At 32.6% G+C, this 22,583-nt stretch overlaps 1 protein-coding gene across 2 annotated transcripts in view; it reads right to left on the bottom strand.

Annotated features, from left to right (window-relative positions):
* Positions 1–2,746: 2,746 nt before the first annotated feature.
* Positions 2,747–22,583, bottom strand: part of tfc (triforce) — a 70,363-nt gene continuing 50,526 nt past the window's right edge. Inside the window, exons 3-5 of one of the 2 annotated variants that reach the window (XM_036359130.2) lie at positions 19,609–19,709; positions 5,824–5,932; positions 2,747–4,442 (exon numbers count right to left, since the gene is read on the bottom strand). In XM_036359130.2, coding sequence (XP_036215023.2) covers positions 4,192–4,442; positions 5,824–5,932; positions 19,609–19,709 — 461 coding nt within the window. In that variant the 3' untranslated portion in view covers positions 2,747–4,191. Of the gene's footprint in view, positions 4,446–5,823; positions 5,933–19,608; positions 19,710–22,583 lie in introns of both variants that reach the window. The other variant, XM_014237964.3, reaches the window with a different exon arrangement.

Below are 22,583 nucleotides of genomic sequence, written 5' to 3' on the forward strand. Positions count from 1 at the left end.
CGTTTACAGATCTAGTTATGATATAGTTGCTTTTAAACTAAGACTTCATTTTTGGACTTTCAAAATTTCCCCCAATATTTTTGTTTCATCATAACATCGAACAGTCCACTGTTTTTCAAATAAAGAGCGTATCTTGCTACATCTGTTAACATTTATGCTTGTTTTGTTTTAAAATAGAACATGCGCAGTATGAATTGCAACAAAAAGTCTCGGATTGAGAGTGTACATAAGTCCGTGTATGTCAGTGCATAGGAACTCTCCAATTTAAATGTTGCTCACTAATTTGATGCAATGTTTTCATGCTTTCGGATGTTACATATTGACATGTGTATGTGTGTATGTAATGATGTATGTTTGTATATATAAGTTGACGCTGCGCTGTCAGATCCTTTCAGTGCATCTTTCGCCCGCAAGAACAAAAACGAACAACAAGGTGAATAAAAGAAAGATAAATAATGTAAGAAATCACAACAAAAACACAGTTGCTTTAAAAATCTCTTTCCCAAAAAGTCGACAAGTTTATGTGTGCAAACACATGCTTTGCGTTGTTAGCGGCGTCGGCGTCGGCGTCGGCATTGCATGCAGCAAGCATCAAGCAGCGGCAGTGGTGACAGCACTCTTAATGCTCCACTTTGGATCGCTACTAAATACTTAGTCGAAATATATGATTTATATATATATATATATACAAGTATATATTAAGCTGTGTGTTTGTGAATATTTTCTATGCGGACCTTTACTTGGCGCATGTTACAATTGTAGCCGATATGAGTTAGTGTATTTTTGGGCTGATCCTTTGCCAAAATGTGCATGGCATTCATTACAGAAGATTAACATTTTCGGGACGTCAACTGTCGTTCGACACATTTTTGAGAGACGCCGGACGCGTAGCGCAATTACGGGAACCCGACTTACATACACACACATACATATCTACATTTAAAATATATTTACTTTTATATAGACATATATACTTAATCAGGAAGCTGTATTTAAGATTCATTGGTTGAGTGTGTGAGAGAGCGAGAGTGTGGTGGGTGGTGTGATAGCCTGACCCTCGGGAGGCAAACGGTCATTGTGGCGAACTTTATTGTTGTTACAATACTTGTTTAGTTGTTATGGTTATGAATGTTGTTGTCATGGGTTAGGCTGCTGTTCTGAGGTTTTCTTTATTTGTTGTATGTACAAGTATTGTATGTACGTTGCAGGTTGTAGGGAGATTAAAAAAGTGTTTATCCTCGTCGTTTACCGCTCAATCCCTAAGCACTTTTGTATGCGAGCGCACCGGCAAAGCTGCCAAGCAACAAGCCATTATTTGTAGTTACATACACACTTTTATAAGCAAATAGTTGGATAGGGTTCGAGTGCATGTCAATGTGGGGGGCACACATAATTGAATGCTTGGGAAGTGAAAGTGGCGCAGAGAGGACAGGTAACAATGAAAAAAAGCGAAATAGTATAGGTGGTGAATTCCGTGTTGCAGGAGTTCACATTGTTGACATTTACATATTATATATCTGTATGTATGTACAAGTATGTGTGTAGTGCGTTCTCAAATAGTTGTGCACTGGTGATATAGCTGGCGGTGAAAGTGTAAGCGTAGTTGCATTAATATGGTTGAAATGCAAATATTTTCCAATTTTTGTTGTTGCATTTTTTGCATATTTTACAAATTGTAACTTTTTGCGGTTAAGCCTGCTTTTCACTTGAGTTCTATAAATTTTTCTTGCACCAACAACGATTGTTGCCTTATCTGTGGATGTTAACTATTTTCAATTGCTGTCAGCGTTGCTACAAGCGTAAAATATTTGTTGTTGTTGTTGTTATTTTCACTTCTTGTTGTACTTTGGTTTTAGAGTTGTAGCAGAAGTAAAATATTTATTGTTGTTACAAATGATAAGCGTGACGAGCTGAGTCGATTTAGCTGTGTCTCCGTCTGTCTGTCTGTCTGTCCGTCTGTATATACGTGAACTAGTGTTTGAGATATAGCTCTCAAATTTTTCACACGTTTTCTTCTCCAAGAAGCTGCTCATTTGTCGGAACCGCTGATATTAGACCACTATAGCTTCCATACAAACTGATCAATCGAAATCAAATTTATTCTCGAAAATTGACACGAATTATTTTCCAAGGCTACGCTTCTTTCTTCAATTAAATTATTTGGATCGAACGGCTATAGCATATAGCAGCAATACACACTTACCGACCAACATCAAGTCCAAAAGAAATTTTTTATTTGATAAGATATCTTCACCAAATACTATATATATTATTATCCAAGACAACGGTACAATCTCTGAACAAATTGAGTAGATCGGATTACTATAGCATAAAGCTGCCATACAATATGACTGATCGAAATCAAGTTCTTTTATGTAAAACTTTATTATTTGACAAGATGTCTTCTAGAAATTTGACATAAACTATTCCCTAAGGCAACGCTACACTCTCCAAACAAATTCAGATCAGACCATTTGATCGATCAAAATCAACATAATGATCTTTGTATATCCTTTTAGCACCGAAACGCACCTGTCAAGGGTATTATTGATTCGATGCAACTGAAGTTAACGTTTTTTCTTGTTGTTGCTTTCTCATACCTTTTCCTCTCTACCGTTTGCTGACAACTTTTCTAATAGAAATTGTGGTGCGGCTTATGTAAATTAAGTTTCATTTCGTCAAATTGTATTTTGAAAATTGGAGTAAATGAAAGCGAAAAGTTGAAAGTGAAAAGTGTGGTTATACATAAGAACTCACTGCTTTGCTTTTATTTACATTTATTTGTTTTTTTTTCGTTTATTCTCTTATGACTTATATTAACGCATTTACATATAGATATATATATTTATATATTTTATCTTCATTGTGTTGTGATTTATTTTGTTGTTTTTATTTTTTACTATAGATACTTAATTTTATATTGTATCGTTCGCACTTAAGTCTTTAAGCATAGAAATTTGATACATTATGGTATACAATACACTTAATTACAATATAATTTAAAATGACACTAACTAAACAATAATAATTTATACATTACTTATACAATAGTGTATGTATGTACATAATGCTAGGGCAGTAAATGTATATTAATTAAGTGTTTCTAAGTAGAATTAAATTATTTCGCTTTTTTTTTAGTACATTTAAACGAATTGAAGTGAAATAAGAGAGTGGGGTATACACGGCGTATGTGTAATAAATTTTTCTTTTGCTGCGCCAACGCATTTATTAAACATGATAATGATAGCGATGGCTTTATCACTTACATAAATGCGTGAATTCTTAAACTCAGTTACAAATACAACATACCTGTTGTGTGTCTCAGACATTATAAATATACTAACGGCAATCAGTGAAGGGTAAACAGACGCGGCCACCACTGCGTATACGTAATATTTGATTTGAAATTTATTTTGGCCATGCAAGTGGCATGCGACTGATTGCAAGACACGGCATTAAGGTGTTTGAGCAAAATTATGCATGCAAACAATTACAAGTATTAAAAATTTAGATATACAAAAAATATTAAAAAAGAAATATTAAAAGAAATGTTTAATTTAAAAAATCTTAAAAATAAATAAAATTTAAATTCAAATAAAACACTATAAATTACCAAAGTAATGAAAATTAAATAAGAAAAATTTTAAAAATGTATTAAAAAATAAAAAAGTATGTTTAATTTGAATAACTTAGATATTTTAAAAAAGTTAATAAAAATATTAAATTAAAAATCAAATTACAAGTGGAAAAATAAACAAAAAAATAAATTAATTGCCACAAATTAAGCGCAAAAACAAATTATAACTGAAAAATTCTCAAAAATTCAGAGAACTTCAAGATTTAAAAAATAAATTTCTTATAAAAATATGCACAAAGTAAAATTAATGCCTGTTTTTGTGCTTTACGCTGCCGTTTTGTTATGTGTACATACTTAAGCCGATTGTGCGTGTCACAACTGTCTCTAATCACCACAATCATCAAGTAAAATGAAATTATGTAAATTTTGCAATATAGTGATTATGCGTACGAATTTGCGGTGCCCCACACGCGAAGAAAGTACGCTATTTCCTTAAGTTATTATGCTTAGCTCCACTGCAAACATTTGACAACTTTGCAATTGACGTTTTTGTTGTTGTTCTTTATTTATTACATTATTTGTTTGTGCCTCAGTCAATCAACGCCCTCCGTTCATTAAATTGCCTGCACTTCGCACACGAAATATGTTTCAAAACTACACGGCGAGTCATTCCACTTCAGACCCTTGCCATCACGATTCCACAACTCCATGCAATTCTCCTCTTCACCATTCTCATAACGGAAATTATTCGGTTCGCCAGCATTCCAATTCGTAAATGTAATGGGCCGGCCATTGGCCATCCAAAAGTAGCTGCCCTCGTCGGCCAAGTCAGTGCCAGATGTCCAGAAGTGTTCGTGACCCAAACCTGCTGAGACGCGGCAATCAAAAGAACCAGTGTCCAAAGTGATGTGTGTGTTGACATATGGTAAAGAAAAGAGTGTATTAATAATGTATTTGTGTAAATACATAGCATAATATATAAAAAATGCGAGTATATTGTGGCAAACGTTAAATCATATACAAGCGTGAAGCTAGTATAACTTTTGGTGGAGCACGCGCACTTAAAGGCACCTCAAGGCACCTCAAGGCTTAAAGCCGCGAGTCAAATGCCGCAAATCAGGGGTAGACACACGAAATGTGAGTGACCACAGCCGTCAGCAACAGCGCCAACAGTCAGCTGCGGTCAACCTAGCATCCCGCATAATTTAGGTTAGCACGAGGCTATGTGTTTAGCGTGTGTGCTGGTAATGCTAGCGAAACTGACGTCAACGGCGAGCGTGACACACAATGGGCGAGCAGTAAGTAGTTGCTTTCACTCTAAATATATATATACATACGGATGCATTTGTTGTTGTATATTGGTATTATACTCAGTTGTGTGTATGTTCACATATAAGTCATGCAAATATACTCGCACATCCATAAAACACCGGTGCAGGCATTGTGTTGCTCGTTGACTTACACAGGCATGCCTCATGTAAACTGTGGCCCGTTGCAAGAAGCAAATGTAAAAATAGCGAAAAAAATGAAATAATAATATTAAAATACAATATATTAGTTTTCAGTTTTCCGGGTATTATGTGAGGCTAAAGAGGTGCATTGACCATTGCCACCATCAAGGCGCACAGTCGGCACAATAAAGCATAGCATATCATTGCATGGCATAGAGTGCCATTCACTTGGTACCTTTCTGGCATTTAAACCTATGTAATATAATGCGGCCATAGCACGACATAGCCGCAGGCAGCAAAAAATTGCAAGAAATAATCGGAAAAATGCGCTAAATTAGCTTGGCAACATGAAAGTCTAAGTGAGTAATCTCAGCCGCTTAGGAGCGCATAAAATAACGCAAAAAAAAAAAATCACAACAAACTAGCGCAGTGAAGGTAAGCGTTGCATTTCTGTTACAATTTATCAACCACGTCTATTAATTTGCAAGACTAGTATTTCTTTTGCATTACCAACATATTTAACAGAAGATAGTTTTTGCAGCTTTTGAGCAACTTACTTAAAATTCATTGCAGTCGTACATATGTATTTTTGTGCAACTGTGTGTCTTAAATACCTAATGCGCCTCTTATTGCTCTACTTTTGTAATGGAATAAGTATTTATCTATGCAATTGAATAAGTGATCACATGTGATTATTAAGCCGCTTTGCTAATTTCGCATATTAACCAGCTGCTTGAGACAGTTTTTTTCCGGTTTGCCACAATTACCGGCCAATTTGGCTTGATAGATACTCACCAAAGTCGCGTATGTGTTTTTCCAGTCTGTCATTCTCTTCTTGTGATGCAATACTTGCTAAGTGCATGCCGTGATACCGGCAATATTGTGATGCTTTGAACCAATTCGCCTGCAAAAAATTATGAAAGATTTAAAAATATCAACAGGATGCTAATAAAAATTGCAAAACTATAAGTAATTGGTTACTTTAAAGGAACTCAACATTTTTTGAACATGTATTAAGTTTTTTTTAAATTTTTCAACTTTCGACTTTTCCAAAATAACTCCAAATCCTTAAGATTTGATGAAATTTTGTATACTGAGTTATATATATATAATATATTTCCGAACATATTTCTCTATATAAACGGCTTATGCCTATTGTTTGTCTGTTATAAACCACTGAGAGTTTATATCGGAACTAAGATTATTTGCTATATAATTTGTAAATATATTACTTTTTATTTGTTAAATATTTGGATAATTTTTTAGAACCAATGGTGGAACTTCATGTCACAATATCGAAACAATATATTTCATATACAAAATTCATGATTGGACTCATTCAGTTTGTATGAGAGCTATATGTTATAGTGGTTCGATATCGTCGGTTTCAACAAATCAGCCGCTTCTTTAAAATAATGTGTGCAAAATCTCAGATCGCTATCTCAAAACCTGAGGGACTAGTTCGCATGGATACAAAACAACGGACGGAAAGGGAAACGGACATGGCTAAATCGACTCAACTCGTCATGCTGGTCATATATATATCTATGTTATAAAATTTACGGAGTTTCCTTCTAGGTGTTACAAACTTCATGACAAACTTAGTATAACCGGTTCAATACATAACTCAAATTTCATACAGGGAGTTCTGGTTTTGTCGCATAGTATACTAATATATATATCCTGTAAACTAAAAAACTAGTTGACAACATTTGATATTTCTATTTTAAGGATCAGTGTGGAAATGAATAATATTGGGTAATAACCTATACACTCCCCTTATTATTATTAAGTTTGAAACCTGCCAAAACATCTACTACAGAAACATGAAATTTACCAAAGGGTTAATATGCTTGCCTTAACGTGGGTCTGGTTAAAAGTATTTAAGGGAAATTTGATGCGATTGCTTATAAATAGAAGTTTAAGGGAGATGATGTTCAATATAATGTTCGTCTGCGTACGAACTGAGCTCTTTCTTGCTTGTTTTCTTACATTTCTTCCACCTTATCTTGCTTCGTGTTGATCACGTATAAAACAGTACCGAAAAAAAATAAAATTAGCTGTGGCTCTCGAGATTTTTCCACGTCTTATTTGTATTAGTTAATTTTTTGGACTTTACAACAATTTACCTCAAGTCGAATAATCTTTTAATCCCTTGCGTTTAGTTTACAAATATTAGAAATTTCAGATTGTTGTATTATATGTGGTTCGCAATATTACTCTGCGTTATTTTTTCAAAAAAGGAACAAAGAAATATGAATAACGGACGAATTTGGTAAATTTTATAAAAATTTTATATCATGTAATCTATCAAAATATTGCTATGCCTTCTCAATACGTGATGTAGTAAAGTTTTCGGTGCCTGTCTTAATAAAAATTTGAAGGTTTTCAAAAGTTATGTTTAAAAACTTTTTTTATTTGGATTTCCAATATTAGCTTTAATTGCTCGTAATATTAAATATGATATATGATTGTGGGTTATATATCAATGTAGTATTCGTACCACAAGATTACAAGATTAATTAAAAAACCACATCTATCAGACACACTCGTAAGTCAATCCGTTTTGACAAGCCGCTTATAAAATGAGGTATGCGTTAGCAATACGTCCAATTAACTGTGCATTCTTGTGCACCAACTCATATGAGAGCATAAGTGTTGCTAATTATGTGCGCTGTTGACTGAATTCGCTCAATTTGCTGTCATATATGTGTGCGTGCTATATTGAATCAAGAATGTCAATTTGGTCTGATTGTTGCTTGCAGACTTTCGTCACCTTTGCGTGAAGCGAATCAGCTATTAAACTTTTTTATTTTCTCCTCAAATGACAGTCTGATAGGCAGACCGCAGCCAATAAGTTGTTTTACGTTTTTCTTTTTTGACGACAACATTGACGAAAGGGAATGCTACCGGCAGTTCAATAGTCACAAATGTTTGTCCGTCCATCTGTTGAATATGCAGTGACGGATGTCAGACAGACACTTTCGAAAGCGGCTTACATATTCACAAGAAAAAATTAAGTATTTATCGCAGACTAGGTAATGGTGGCAATAAAATAGAGCGGCTCTAAATAACGAAATTGATTTTATTTACTGTCGTATTTGTTATTTTAAGTGCTGATTTTCATATAAATATTTCATAGAGTTATATGTTTGTAGATTGATTTAGGAAAACAACATTTTTTGTGAGTGTATATTAATACAGAACTCAAAAAATATATTTAAAGTCAATTCAAACTGTTTAAAATAAAATAATAAAATTATTGATAAATGAAATTGTTTTAGTTGATAAATAAAGAGAGTATGTAGCCTAATCATATCTACTATATTATGCCAATATTATACTTTAGTTCAGAGTAAAGTGCGTAAAATAGATCGTAGTCGTCTTCGATTCACCACTTCTGCGCACGTTAAGTTGCAGCTCTGGTCTGCTGTGAAAAAAATTGTATGTGAAGGCTACGAAGAAATTCTCCTTAGAATTAAACACTAGAAAGTAAGGAGATGTCTTAAAGCAGTGGTATAACCTTTTGCTATTCAATTTATATTCCAGTTTATTTAATTTATACCAGTTCGATTCTGCACGCTCTGGTTTTGAACTATGCCTGTTCTTTTTTTCATTCTTTATACCTGACTGACCAATGTATTCTCTTGGCATTTATAACACAACTTCATGAAATTTGTAGTATTAGATAAAGGTATTTCTAACAAAATTTAAAAAACTTTAAAAATGTTTCAATTTTTTTTGGAACTTTTAATACCTAAAATGGAAGTTTAAAAAATTCAAATAATTTAATATTTTTAATTATTTTGTTTATAGTTAAAATTAAAGCTAATGAGTTTTGCGATTGTTTATTTATAATTATTCAATTAAAATACACATTTATGACTACCTAATACTTATTCGAAATTCGAAATTTTAATTAGTCTGGATTCGGTATGTGTGTGTCATAGCTGTTGTCAGATACTATAATATTTATTTGGGCCAATGCATTACCTAATGAATCATCGAACACTGATTTGGTGAAATTAATGCACTCGAAACTCGAAACTCATTTTTGCTAATTAAAATCAATCGTGCATATAAACATATATATATAGATATATATATATATATATACAGTATAAATATTTGAGTACGTATGGTGACGTATGCGTGTACCCAATAAACTACAAGTATATGGTAATATATACATGCCCATATGTGTTTACTCACACAAATTCACATAAATACAAGTACAAGTATGTGTGCAGGCAAGCGCGTGTGTAAATGATTTCATTCAATTTCGTTAGCATTTAACCACAATTTCATGAATACTATAGGCATATTTGACAGCAACTGTTGCTGTCAATTGCTTTTGCCACACATAAACTTAATATAATTTAGTTTCATGCGTCGGCTTGCCATTTATGCAGCACATTTACTCAATCTTCATCTACATGAAGGAAGCTTCATGGAAGCATTATGTTCATTTGTTATTCATATAATTATGTAATAACTGAACTGAACATTTCTTTTATTTAATTACACCAATGGCCAACGTGCCTTGTGAATTGCAAATGTTCTTTTCTTCTGAAATATTTTGGAAATATATCAAATGTAGTAAATATGTATGTAGAATCATGGTTGAAAACTAGCTGGTACTCTGGGTTTTAGTTGAACAGACACCAAACACTATCCTAGAGTTGGATTTAAAAACAAAACTGGCCGTGTCTCTGCCCACTTTATTTTAAATCACATATCTCAGCAACTACTCAACCAATTTCGAATACCCGTTAAGGTCACTACTGTGTGGGGAGCAGCCCGTATAAAACAATATTAAATTTCATCTGATTAACTAACATACATTTATACAAATCACGCACCAATGAAAATTTTAGAGCAACATATAGAACCTTGCACGCTACAATGACTTCCAGGTGTGGCACCAATCGTCTTAAAATTGTTGAAATCGAACCATAAAATTTCAAGCCCCCAGATACCCTTAGTGCCAATATCTGACTTTTTGCCTAAAATATCAGTCTTTATCAAAGATATAAGAATAAATACCCTTAGCAGGTACAGGCACTTTTGTTAGTATAAAAGGGTATAAAAATATCTTTACCTTGACTTTTATTGGTAAGTTTTGATGACATTTATATGATATAGTGGACCGATCTGAAAAATATATTTGAAAATTGTAGCGCTGCCTTAGATAATAGTCTATGCCAAATTTCTAGAAGATACCTTGTCAAGTAAAAAAATTTCCATATAAGAACTTGGGTTTGTTCGATCAATTTGTAGGGCAGCTATATGCTATAGTTGTCCGATCTGAGCAATTTCTTCGGAAATTGCTCCGATACCTTGCATAATAATCTGCGCCAAATTTCGTGAAGAGATCTGACCACATAAAAAAGTTTTTAATACAAGGATATAGATACATACGGGCATGGCTGAATCGACTCAGCTCGTCACACTGATAATTTATATATATATATATATATATATACTTTGTAGTGTCTCCGAAGTTTTCTTTTGTATGTTACAAATATCGTGCCAAACTTAACATACCCTGCTCAGGGTATAATTCAGTGAACATGTTTTTCTACCAGATATATCGATCAATGGTAGAGTTATCTCAAAAAAATTGGGTGTAAATATTTTTTTAGACATAACTTAGTTTACCATGAGATTGCAAAGCTTTCTGACAAGTCGGATGACATCTTAACTGTATTATTATATATTTTCGAAGAAATTAAAGCAATTCTTCTAAATTGGAATAACAACCTAACCTCTCTTAAAAAGTAAGTCTATACTGCATTATTTGAATTATTTCGTCAAGGGATGAATCTAATTGAACAATCCAAATTATTAAATGGTTGTTTTTATATATTCGGCCAAATATCAGTGAGTAAATCAACCTAGCAAGTATTTTACTAAAATGCATTGTGATCAGAATGTTTCCGGAAATCCGGGATCGCCTTCATTTCTCACTGGGAATTTTATTTTACGGCCTCATCGAGTCGAAAAAGGTTCCACGGAGGTTTCGAAACAAAAAAAAAACGTTACATGGGGCCAAATCCGGTGAATACGGTGGTTGATCGATAGTATTGATCGATTTTTTGGTCTTAAAATAGTTTACAATTACAGCTCGGCGCTATCTTTTTGAAAAAAAATTCAGCTCTTTTGGAACAAGCCGAGCATTGATGCGTCTCACGCCCAAATTATCGGTCAAAATCAAGAGAGCTGCTTTACGGCCTTACGTGCTATCTTTTTAACAAAAAGAGCTGAAAAACTGGTAAATTTATCTAAAAGGCTTTTTAAGGGATCAGGTGTTTAAAGGGGAACTAAAAATTGTTCTAAAGGCCACTTAAATTCCTCTTAACAGCAGTATCCCCCTAAAATGTAGTGATTCTAAATATTCGCCAAACATTTATCGCTATTAAAAGTTAATTAATTTATCTGAAAGCACTTGTAAAAGTTTTATTTATTAATATTTTGACTTCTTGTAAGTAGCTTAATTTAATTAAACAAAATATGACGCATTAATGTATTTAAAATTAAAATATTAACAGTTTTTATTATAAAAAGTATCGCTTAACCAACATTTCTAAGCAGTCGTCAATACGTTGAGATTGTAAATAGCTATCTACAATACATCTATTAACACACAGATTTGCAGAAATATGTCTGGCTGCGTTTCCTGCCTTTTTCCATATTAACTAAAGCGAAAGTTAATAGCCTTAAACTAATTTATTACGCTGCATTTCCAGCATCTGCTCGGTGTCATTTACCACTTGAGCGAGGCCTATATATCCACGAACACAAATACATATAGATGCAGCATATACATGTGTATTACGGTGGAGCGAAAATTTATTTTTTTATCTATTTTGCTTAGAATGAAGGTAAAATCTGTAGATTATAAAAAAAGAAAATTTTTGGAAAACAATTTTTTTTTTAACATCGAGAAATCATCACTCTTAAAGTAAATTTTGAGATCAAATTTTTTTGGACAAACAAAATTTTTTTTTTGTTTAAACTCTTCACATTTACATAAAAATTACCAAATTTGACGGTTTTTGACTCAAATTTTATTTTAACGCTTAAGGAAAGCATGTTGTCGTTTAAGACGTTTTTTTTAAAACTCCAATAATGACCACAAAATATTTTTTTAAGTTGATAACTTTTAATTGGCCAGAAAGAGAACTCTCCACAGCTTCTAGCATACTTATCAAATTATTTTACGAAATAAAAACTTTAACTCGAAATTTACTTTAAAAGTGATAATTTCTAGATGTTAAAAAAAAAATGTTTTCCAAAAATTTTCTTTTTTTATAATCTACAGATTTGACCCTCTGGCTAAGCAAAAAAAAAAAAATCGCTCCACCCTAATGTCTTTGTGTTATATGCATAGGGCATATTTACAAGTGCGTATGCGAGTGAAGGTGTTTGACGACAAGTTAGTTTAACTTGTTGCACAATCTAATTAGCACCAACTTAATTTTGATGGAGCCCTTTTAGGTACGTACATATGCATGTGTTTATAGTGCATTAAATGTCTACATACGTAGATGACTGGATACATATGTATATACGAGTATGTGTGTACATATGACGCATATTACATTAAGGCAGGTGAATCAGACGGGTTAATATGCTTGCTTGAATGAAGAGCGTCAATTAATTTTGTACTTTCCATTATGTTCCGTTTCGTTCCGTTGCTTGTGTGCCACAGCTTGACGCTTTGATGTTTTACTACTTTTTGTTGTTGCTTGCAACGTTTTCTTACTTCATGCCTTGGAAACAAGCAAGTGTATAAGGGATACTTAGACTCTTTTGTTTATGGGTTTCTTTATTAACTAGTGAAAGTGTTGCAAATGGGTCGTCTACTAATTAGATGAACTGTCGATACAATTTTTTATTGTTATTACGCGTATCCTGCGGCGGGGGGATAAGTTTTCAGACAGATATATAAATGTTAATATACATATAGCACATGCTATATATATTGTATATATCTATATTATACATAAAAGGCGTCTATGACTTTATCAAAGGTTTAATGAGTTTCTCCTTCTATTTGGTGATTGTGTTCAATTCTTGACGCCTGAATCTCGTGGATTTTATGTAGGCGATGGCTAATGAAGAAATTAGCTCATATGTTTTGCATAAAACTTACAAAATAAAGTGTATTTTGTTTCTTGGCACACTGTCTTTAAATAAAAATTATTTGAAAATATCTCATAACTTAGAAATGTGGAGTAGAATGGGGTTAAAATCTCTCAAAGTATTCCAAAGCTTCTGTTTAATTATAAGTTGTAAAGGGTTGCCACCCTTATCACGCATTTTATTAGAACCTAATAGGGTACTTAAAAAAGGTATGAAATAACTGGGCTAATATTTGGCTCCAACCAAACATACCCTTGCAATTTTTAGCATATTTATTACAGAACGAAATAGCCCCGGATCTAATTAAACCTCTTGAACAATAAATTCAGCATCAAAAATAAGTATATTATTTTATCTGATAATGCAGCTGAGGTATGCTGCAATTTAAGGGGTTATATCCACATGAGTATTTAAAAACTCAAATGTTTTGTTTGCATATATGTATGTATATAAAATGTCCACATATAAAATATTCTCATAAATTCTTCCTTGTACTTGATCCGGCAAATAGCTTCGCAGATATGAGCATATTTGTAATTTTTTAACTGAATGTAATTGGTTTCCAAAATATTGACATCGTTTTTTCCGAAGAAGGAAAGGAGGAAAATTTCTCCACAACAGTTAGACCGATAGATAATAATTTCGATTTTTTAAGCAACTCCAAAGGGCAAAACTTTGTATTAAAAATTTTGCGAAATAATTCAACCTAACTAACTCAAATGAGGTATATGTGATATAAACTCAATCAAAACTAAATTATTAACATCAACCAAATCCCAATTTCATTCTGAACTAGTGAAAGTCATTATATGTGGTATATTAAAACTAGGGTAATATGTTATGTGGATTAATATGATATACTTTCAGCATTAAACTATGATATATCCAAAAATAAACTTTCACTAAATTTTGCTAAGATATCTTACGGCAGAATACCAACCGGAAGTTTGAAATTCTTATATAATTCTTATCAATTTTCTTATATAAGGTATAGGGGGCTAGAGAATATTTTGACTCGAGAGGCTCTCTGAATTGCATTAAGAAATCTCACAGATGATCAATATAGGTATAATAAAAGGTATAAAGTGAAAGCGGATGTTTGAAAATCCGCATATTTAGTAATGGGATCTCATTTCACAGGGTATGATAGGACGATTTTAGTAACCTCATCCACCAAATTTGGTTAAAATTGGAAAAGTCGTTCCTGACATATAGGATTTTTGCTAAAGGTGGACGGTACCACCCCCATTGTCTAATTTTTTCACCTGTGAAAAGTCAAACCAACGCATAGCAATAAGTATTAATTTCTAGAAAAAGATAGGAGCTAGGATCATGGAACCATTTTATCTAGGACTCACTGTGTAAACTTTAGTAGTTACAGAATTACAACGGTCTTTATATAATTTTTCGAATAGCATGCTCCGATCATGAAATATCAATCTCTATTCCATGTAAGGGGAATTGATTTCATAGCCTCATCGTTCCTATATATATTTATTATATTATTTTAAGATGTTCTAATTTAACTATGTAGCCCGTAAGTGTTTTGAACATTGAAATTTGTATGAAATGAGTATACAATATATGAGTATTATTACCTAACTAAGGCTTCCAAACCCCATGTCAAATGAAAAAAATGAAAATATAACCAGAATTTTAAAAAGTTGCAATGGCATAAAGTAGGTATTTTTCAATTTGATCAGTCATAATCAATATTTGTTTATGCAGTCAAAAATGTGTAAAATTTAATCGTTAATTTATTGGTTTTGGTAGAAAATAAATAACTTTATAAAAACAAACTGATCTTTCGAACACTGAAATACTACATATAGTATATAAATATGCATGATTTAGTGTCTGATTGATTTCAACAGTCGCAAATGCTTATTATCTACTCATTTTACGATCAATTATAACCGCTTGACTTATTGCCAGTTGGCGGTGACTTAACTGTCACAATATTAATTGTTGTTTGCGAAAGCGTAAATACTTCGTCGTTTCTAATAAAATCTATGCATTTTTCATGCAAAATAGATGAGGAGGAGAAAAGAATTGACACACAAATCTTCGACTTAATTCGAAACGCCTTAATGCGATATTCACTTGAACAACACGCGCCACTTAATATCAGTAATTTGCCTAACTAATTACTTATTTATGCAAACTCTATTGCAAATAGCGACTAAGTTGCAATTTGTCACTGTACAAAAAATGCATTAGACACAAATTAAGTCGAATGCAAATGCAGACACAAAAGAAAAAAAACTAAACACTAAATAAATTAATATATAGATTATAAATTGGTCACAATCACTTCTTTTAAGTATTACAAGTATATAATTATACTAAAATTAGGTGAACTCAACTTGAGTGAGTGTCAAAATTAATGTGTGTGTTTTTCGAAACAATTAATCAATATTTAAGCTGACTTAAATACAGGCATATGAACGTAAGCAGCTACCCAGATACGCATATATAGTTGACTGGTTAGTGTGCTCTTTAAAGTTTACACACTCGCACCGATCTAGCGCTAGAGGCCACATTTTAACACATTGACTTCGTACTACCCTTTTTCACGATTTATCACAGTTTTGAAACCACCTGTTACTCTTGACGAATCTGCAAATCTGCTTATTTCAGATATGCCTTTGGTGAATAACCATTTTGGGTTTGATATCTGATAGTGTATGCAAGTCCGATATCTAGCAAAAATTGAGTGAGTGTAAAATTTCAGTGAGTGTCAGAGAAAATGAAAGACATTTTCCACATTAACCTTGAGTATAAAGCTACGGCAATGACTGTTACAGAATAGTCGCAGTTTTGGGTTATACTTTCCAAAGAAGTAATGACTCTTTTTTATAGCTGTCAGACCGCATATAAATTCCTTTAACCTCTTTAATAAATTGTTTGTCCTAATCATGTCTCATGTTGATCAAATTTGTTGAGAAATCGTACAATTAGATATGAAGTTCTTATCTGTTTTGAGCTTCCTGCTCAAACTTTAAGTGATTACAAATAATTTTTTAAAACTAACTCAAGGAAAAGATATAATTCAGAAAATCGCAACAACTTAGAATTACAGACTAATATCGTCAAATCCCCTAACATTACTTATAAGAAAAAACTTTTCTAGGAAACTCTCGTTGAGTACTTTCCATTTTTATAAATTAGAATCGAAGCGAATCCAAATATCTACAAGGAAACATTAATATTATTCAAATTTCAAAATGAAACGTGTAAATATGTAAATAAATACATTAAAGTTAAAAACTTTAAAATTAAAAGACTTAAATTGTCAGAAAAACCAGTTGGAAAGAATGTAGAAACACGATTAATTCGTTTTTAATAGTCATGAATACAAGTATCTCAAATATAAACATATAAGAATTTCTAAGCTATGCTTGTGGAGTATTGTGTAAATGCTAGCTTTGAATTTTTTTTTTTTTTTTCGGGGGAGGTTGAGAAAAATGCCTTCCGCATCGTCATTGTGTCGTCACAGCAATGGTATGTGCCACTTGCAGGTCACTAAAAAACTCTCCTCTAGGGAACCGTCGCCGTAAATCAGAAAAAAATCACTGAGGGCAGTTCCGAAGAATACGGTGAATGGGAAAGCAATTCGAAGTCGAATTCATGCATTTTGTCCATCAATATCATTAATTCGTGACTTGGTGCTTTGTCTAAATTGTGACCTCGCGCAGCATCAACTTTCCACAGTGACCATAAGAGAGTGCCATTAAAACCGAATTAAATGAAAATTTTGCATACGACTAAGAAATGCTATGTTTCCAAACTAATTACTATATTCTACTAAAAAGTTGTGGGGGTTTTTGGTGATAGCACGCATATATTAAATTGAAGCAGGTTTTAAGCTGCTTTAAATATTTTGTTGGAATAAGTTTTTTACGAGCGAAGATAAGAATACTTTAATTAAATAATTTAAGTTTTATTCTTATTGGTATATACATACCGGATAGGCTACATACAAATATGCATATGTTCGGAATTTAGACATAAACTTCAAAAGAATATAATATAATATAGTTGATCCAAATAGCTGTCACTCTAAAGATATCGGCCTTTATTTATCGTGTCAGACATATGGTTCATAAATATTTGGTTATACGAAAGACCTCAAATTTTTATTACAAATACATTATAATAATTAGTTTGCTTCTAAACATACTATTTCATGGTCGTATGTAAAATTTTCATTTAATTCTGTTTTAATGGCACTATTTTATGGTGTATATAATAAATCTGTATTTACCATAAGATCATGGTACATAGATTACCAAAGTGAAGTGATTTTTTTTTTAAATTGAGACAATAACAAGATTTTCGTGATTTTCAAACAAGAAAGTAATAAATATTTAAGTTATAAATTTTATATAAAACAGTCAAGTGAGTCTTGACTTGCATTGTATCCGTGTTTAATTTTTATTACTTATTGTTTTATTTAGCTTATGCTTATATAATGTAATTTGAGGCTTTTATGCTAAATGCATATAATCAAAGTGATGCATTGTTTTTTATAATGATATGTATCCGTCGAAAATCTTAATCAAAAGTAATTTTCAAATTTCTAATCATAAATATCGTATTAAAAACTGTTATATCCCAAAAATCAGATTAAAAACTAAAAATCTCAACTTTATTTTTAAATACTGGATTGGAAATAAAAACAAATGTTATAGCAATTTTATAATTAAATATTTCAAAAATTGTGTTTTTGAATTTTAAGATATATCGCTGTTGTGTACCTATCTAACATATTGGTTGACTTTGTAAGAGGAAACTTATTTTCAATAAAATTTCTTTGTCTTATTTGCGTTTAATTATTGTACTTTAATTATAGTGTTTTAATTCGATATATGTAAATCTTTCCTTTGCATACGTTTTTATTCCAGCTTTTGATTTGAAAAACAAAAGAAAGTATCACTTACTCAAATTTATATATACTATAATACCCCTTATAAAGATTCTTTACAAGGACTGTGATCGGCCAGTTTATATGGCAGCTATATACTAAGGTTCTTTATAGGGTCTTTGACGTTTCCTGTTGCGTATTACAAATATCGTGCCAAACTTAATATATATAATTTCATCAATATAAAATTTCTGATTTATTTTATTTTTAATCCAAAATTTTTTAATTAGAAAATTCGAAACCCTGCATCTATCTAACTAAATATCTTTCATAAGGTTATTAACGGCAACAGCGCTTTGCTTTCGAAACGCTTCCCACTGGAATCTCTATAGAAAATATTGCAGAAGTTTACATGAAGTTCTGTGATTACAAGGAAACCCCAAACAAGTTCGTTGAGAAGCCACTGTATTCTCAAGGAGTGAAATTGTTGGGATGTGTGTTAGGGTGCAGACAAGATTGCTTCAATATTCCGTGATTATTCTGTTAGACACTTTACACACCTGTCTGCTCCGGCTTCAGAGATGATCAGAAATGAGAACGATATAAGCTGGGGCGACCTTTGGGTCGGCAACAGTCCACCTCGAAACTATGACCCGATGCCCTTATCTGTTTCGTTCTAAATGAGGAATGTTATGTAAACAGTTCACATGAAATCAGAGAAAATGGGTTAACGGTAGGTAGTTATGCGAAGCCAACAGAGCGTAATCGAAGATAATTGTGCCCCATAAATAACGAATATATATTTGCCCTGTCTGCACTGCAGGTAACTGATTACCTATAGCACACTGTAGTAAAAACATGAAAAATGTTCAAAGCGCCCCATTAAATTGATGCCTTAAATAATAATTTTATTGCAATTAAATCATGAGAGTTTAAGCACTTAAATAAGCTGTATTTATTTGAGATATACTTAAAGTCACGATATTTACGCCGCCCACATTTTTGTTTGATGGCTCATAAAAAGCCAACTGCATTGCCCGCAGCGCCTATGATTTTGCACAGCTTCGTACAAATCGCCACAAAAGATGCAACAAATGTGCTATTCTAAAATTTATTTACTCTTTGCATTAGCTACAATGCAAATCTCTAACATATGTACAGCAATAACCGTTAGTCTGTCTGAGTGTCTCATGAAAAATATAGTTTAAATGTCAGACTACAAAATTTTATTGCAAAATTCCCATGGCTTTATTATTATTTCAGTGCAATACTTGGCAGCTGTAAAATGCAAAAATCAGAAGAAAAATGCACAAGCGAAACGAAAAAATGCCGTTGACAGATTTTCAACACACGTGCAAAGTTACAAGCTATAGCTGGGGAGCTGGAGGAGAGACGTGCTTAAGCTCAGGCACAGTTTGCACGACCTTATATACATATATATATATATATATATACAAGTATGTGTACATATAAGCACGGAGAAGCAGTTAAATTTGAGAACACTTACATATGCAGTATATACTATATTGATACAAAAAATTCAACAGAACCGGAAACTGGCTTACCTTGAAGAAGATGCCGAGGTAGTAACGCTTCTCGCCCAGTTTGAGCAAAGGCATTGTCCATTTGTTATTGTATTGAGACTCGTCCACACAGTTCGGACAATCTGTGACGGCAGCATCAACAGCAACACCAACAGCAGCAACAACATCAGCAATAGTAGTGATCCACCAAATCAAGTCACACCAATACACCAGCAAATAGTGATGTGTGAATCGGCCGCAAGTGGGCAAACCACGAAGGCAATGCAAATAGAGAAGAGTAAAAAGAAGTTTAATTAATTACAATGATATTTTAAAGCAGAACTGGACAGCTGGTTATACAATAAAATAAAATGCCAAAGAAGATGATAAAAATAAGAAAAAGAAATAGAAGTAGAAGAAGAAGAAGAAGACAAACTCTGAAAAAGGGTGTTAAATTTAATTGCAATGGCGATTTGAAGATTTAACATTCATACATACAAATTAATTAAATGGATTTTATGACGCTGAACTTAATACATATGCATTTAATTTTAAAGGTCGTATTTGTAGGCATTGCCAGATCGCAATAAAGGCCGGCACAAATTGTGGTTAATAGGCGTTTGTAAAAATATGTTTGGTTTGAGTGTGGATGGATAAAGTGTTCCATAAATAATCTGATACGAGTAATTTTTTTTAAAGTCAATTTTTAATTATAAAAGAAAGAGCGGTGTGGGTTATATGTTTAAGTTTTGTCACTTTTATTGGTATAAGCTGCATTGTAAGTAACGAATCCTTTGTAGATTCGTATAAGATAAAGATATTTATACATATAGTGAGTAATTATTGTTCATATATTCGTATAAGATAGATATTAAGTCGAGAAAATAAATTTTAAATATATTTTTAAATCTTGTATGTGGCTTGATTAACTATACGATTGCGGATTTCATGGAATGTTATGTCATAATTCCCGAACGGAAAGAAAGCTATAACATTATAACTAAGCTGCTTCAAGCTTCTACTCGCGAAAGTGAGATAGTGAAGAAGAAAGTGCCAACACTTTTACACTATCTCCTTGATAACTTCAGCAGTATGGCTGTAAGTGCGAATTTTGTCAAATTTGTTGAATGTTTATAAATAATTGGTTTTGGAATAATTTCAGATCCAGGCAGTTCAACTATCGTAGCCAACTCTCTCTAGGGACTACCGGTATTTGACAACTGATTGAATTCACTGGCTTAGCGCAACCACAAATATCAATATAGAAATTTCGCCAAATTATAATATCATTGGTGATTACACAACCAATAACGTCGGCAAATCATCTAATTTTATTATTTTTTCCAAAAAAAAAAATATAGGCAAAGAAATATGTGAAAATTATGTGGAGGGATATTTATTTTATTTATACTGAAATTTATAAGAAATTTAATGCTGAGGTTTAAATTTAATTGGCATCTATACAGGTGATTGACCGTAGGCCTTTCGTAGGTTTATAAAAAATAAAATATGCACAATAAAAGCCCTAGGCCTTTCTACTTATAATCTCTTGTAAAATTGGAGCCAAATCGAAATCAGTCAGTAACTGAGCGATTTGCTTTTACAATATTTCTGGGCTCGAAGCAAAAATGTCTGATTTTTAAAAATTCTAGAGTATGGTAACTAATCAAAAACATAGCTTATTATTTTTATACCCTGAACAGGGTATATTAAGATTGCCACGATGTTTGTAACAGCAAAAAGGAAATATCAGAGACCCTTTAAAGTATCTATATAAATTATCATCGTAACAATTTAGCTATGTCCGTCTATATGTATCAGTTTTTAAGTTATCGGACGGCAACTTTCCTTTCTTCACCAAGAAATGCCCGTTTGTCAGATCCGCCCATATATCATATAGTTGCCATACAAACTGAACGATCGAAACCCAGTCCTTGGATGGACAATTTTTGTAGTTGACGAGATGTCTTCATGAAATTTGGCTTGGGTTATTGTCCAAGTCAATGGTGACATCTCTGCGGTAATTGTTCAGATCGAGTCACTATAGTATATAGCTGCCTGACCGTAAGGAATCGTTTGTATTTGTGAAGGGTATTATATCTTCGTGACTACCGAAGTTAATGTTTTTTCTTCTTTTATACAAAATTCACATTGTAAACGGAGGCAAGTACTTTTTGAACTGGCAACGCTTCAAAATGTTAAACTCTGGAATAAACTGAACCTAGACATACTAAATACTAGTACTGGCACTAAGAGAGATTCAATGTGATAGTAGTAAAGAAAGAGGATGCGTAGGAAATACGAAATAATTTGGGGTTTTAGTCAACTTTCGTATTTCAACCTGACAGAAAAGCAGTAATACGCTTTAAAGAAATATTTGTGAAACCCGTAAACATTTAAAAAAATATATTTTCTAATTATAGTTAAATGCTCTACATTAACAACATTGAAATATCATTTCTATTGTTAACTCCAGCTTTATACATTTGGGTAGTACTGGTATATATACACATATACTTGTACGTGCCAGGGCATCAAAATTTGCTAATCACTTGCAAGAACCATTTTATAATTATGACTAACAAATTCATTGTAAAATTGCTCAGAAACGAGGGAACTTTGTGTGGTGTTTCATGTCTGATGTTTCGTGTGTGATGCTATTAGTCAAAACTTGACGGCCCACATAGCAAGGTCACTTGTGAACGGTATTGCTTGAACGTCACTGCAATTCAATGGACGGACACAACGAGCGCACAAAAGAAACTATCGCACAAACAACACTAAAGTAACAACTCAACATACTCATGTATTCATAATAAAAGCTAAAGTATTGTAGTGTTATTAAATATGGAAAAAGCAAAAAATAAGCGAACACGAGGTGCGAGTAAAAATCGCTGAAGAAGGTAACTAATATGCATAGAAATATCAAATGGCGACGCCCTCACGGAAGGTAACAATAAATGCACTGGTCGAAGCTGCCACACACACAAGAAAATGGCTTTAAAGCGTGGCTTAAA

This window comes from Bactrocera oleae, chromosome 6 (assembly GCF_042242935.1).
Source record: "Bactrocera oleae isolate idBacOlea1 chromosome 6, idBacOlea1, whole genome shotgun sequence".
Lineage (NCBI taxonomy): Eukaryota > Metazoa > Arthropoda > Insecta > Diptera > Tephritidae > Bactrocera > Bactrocera oleae.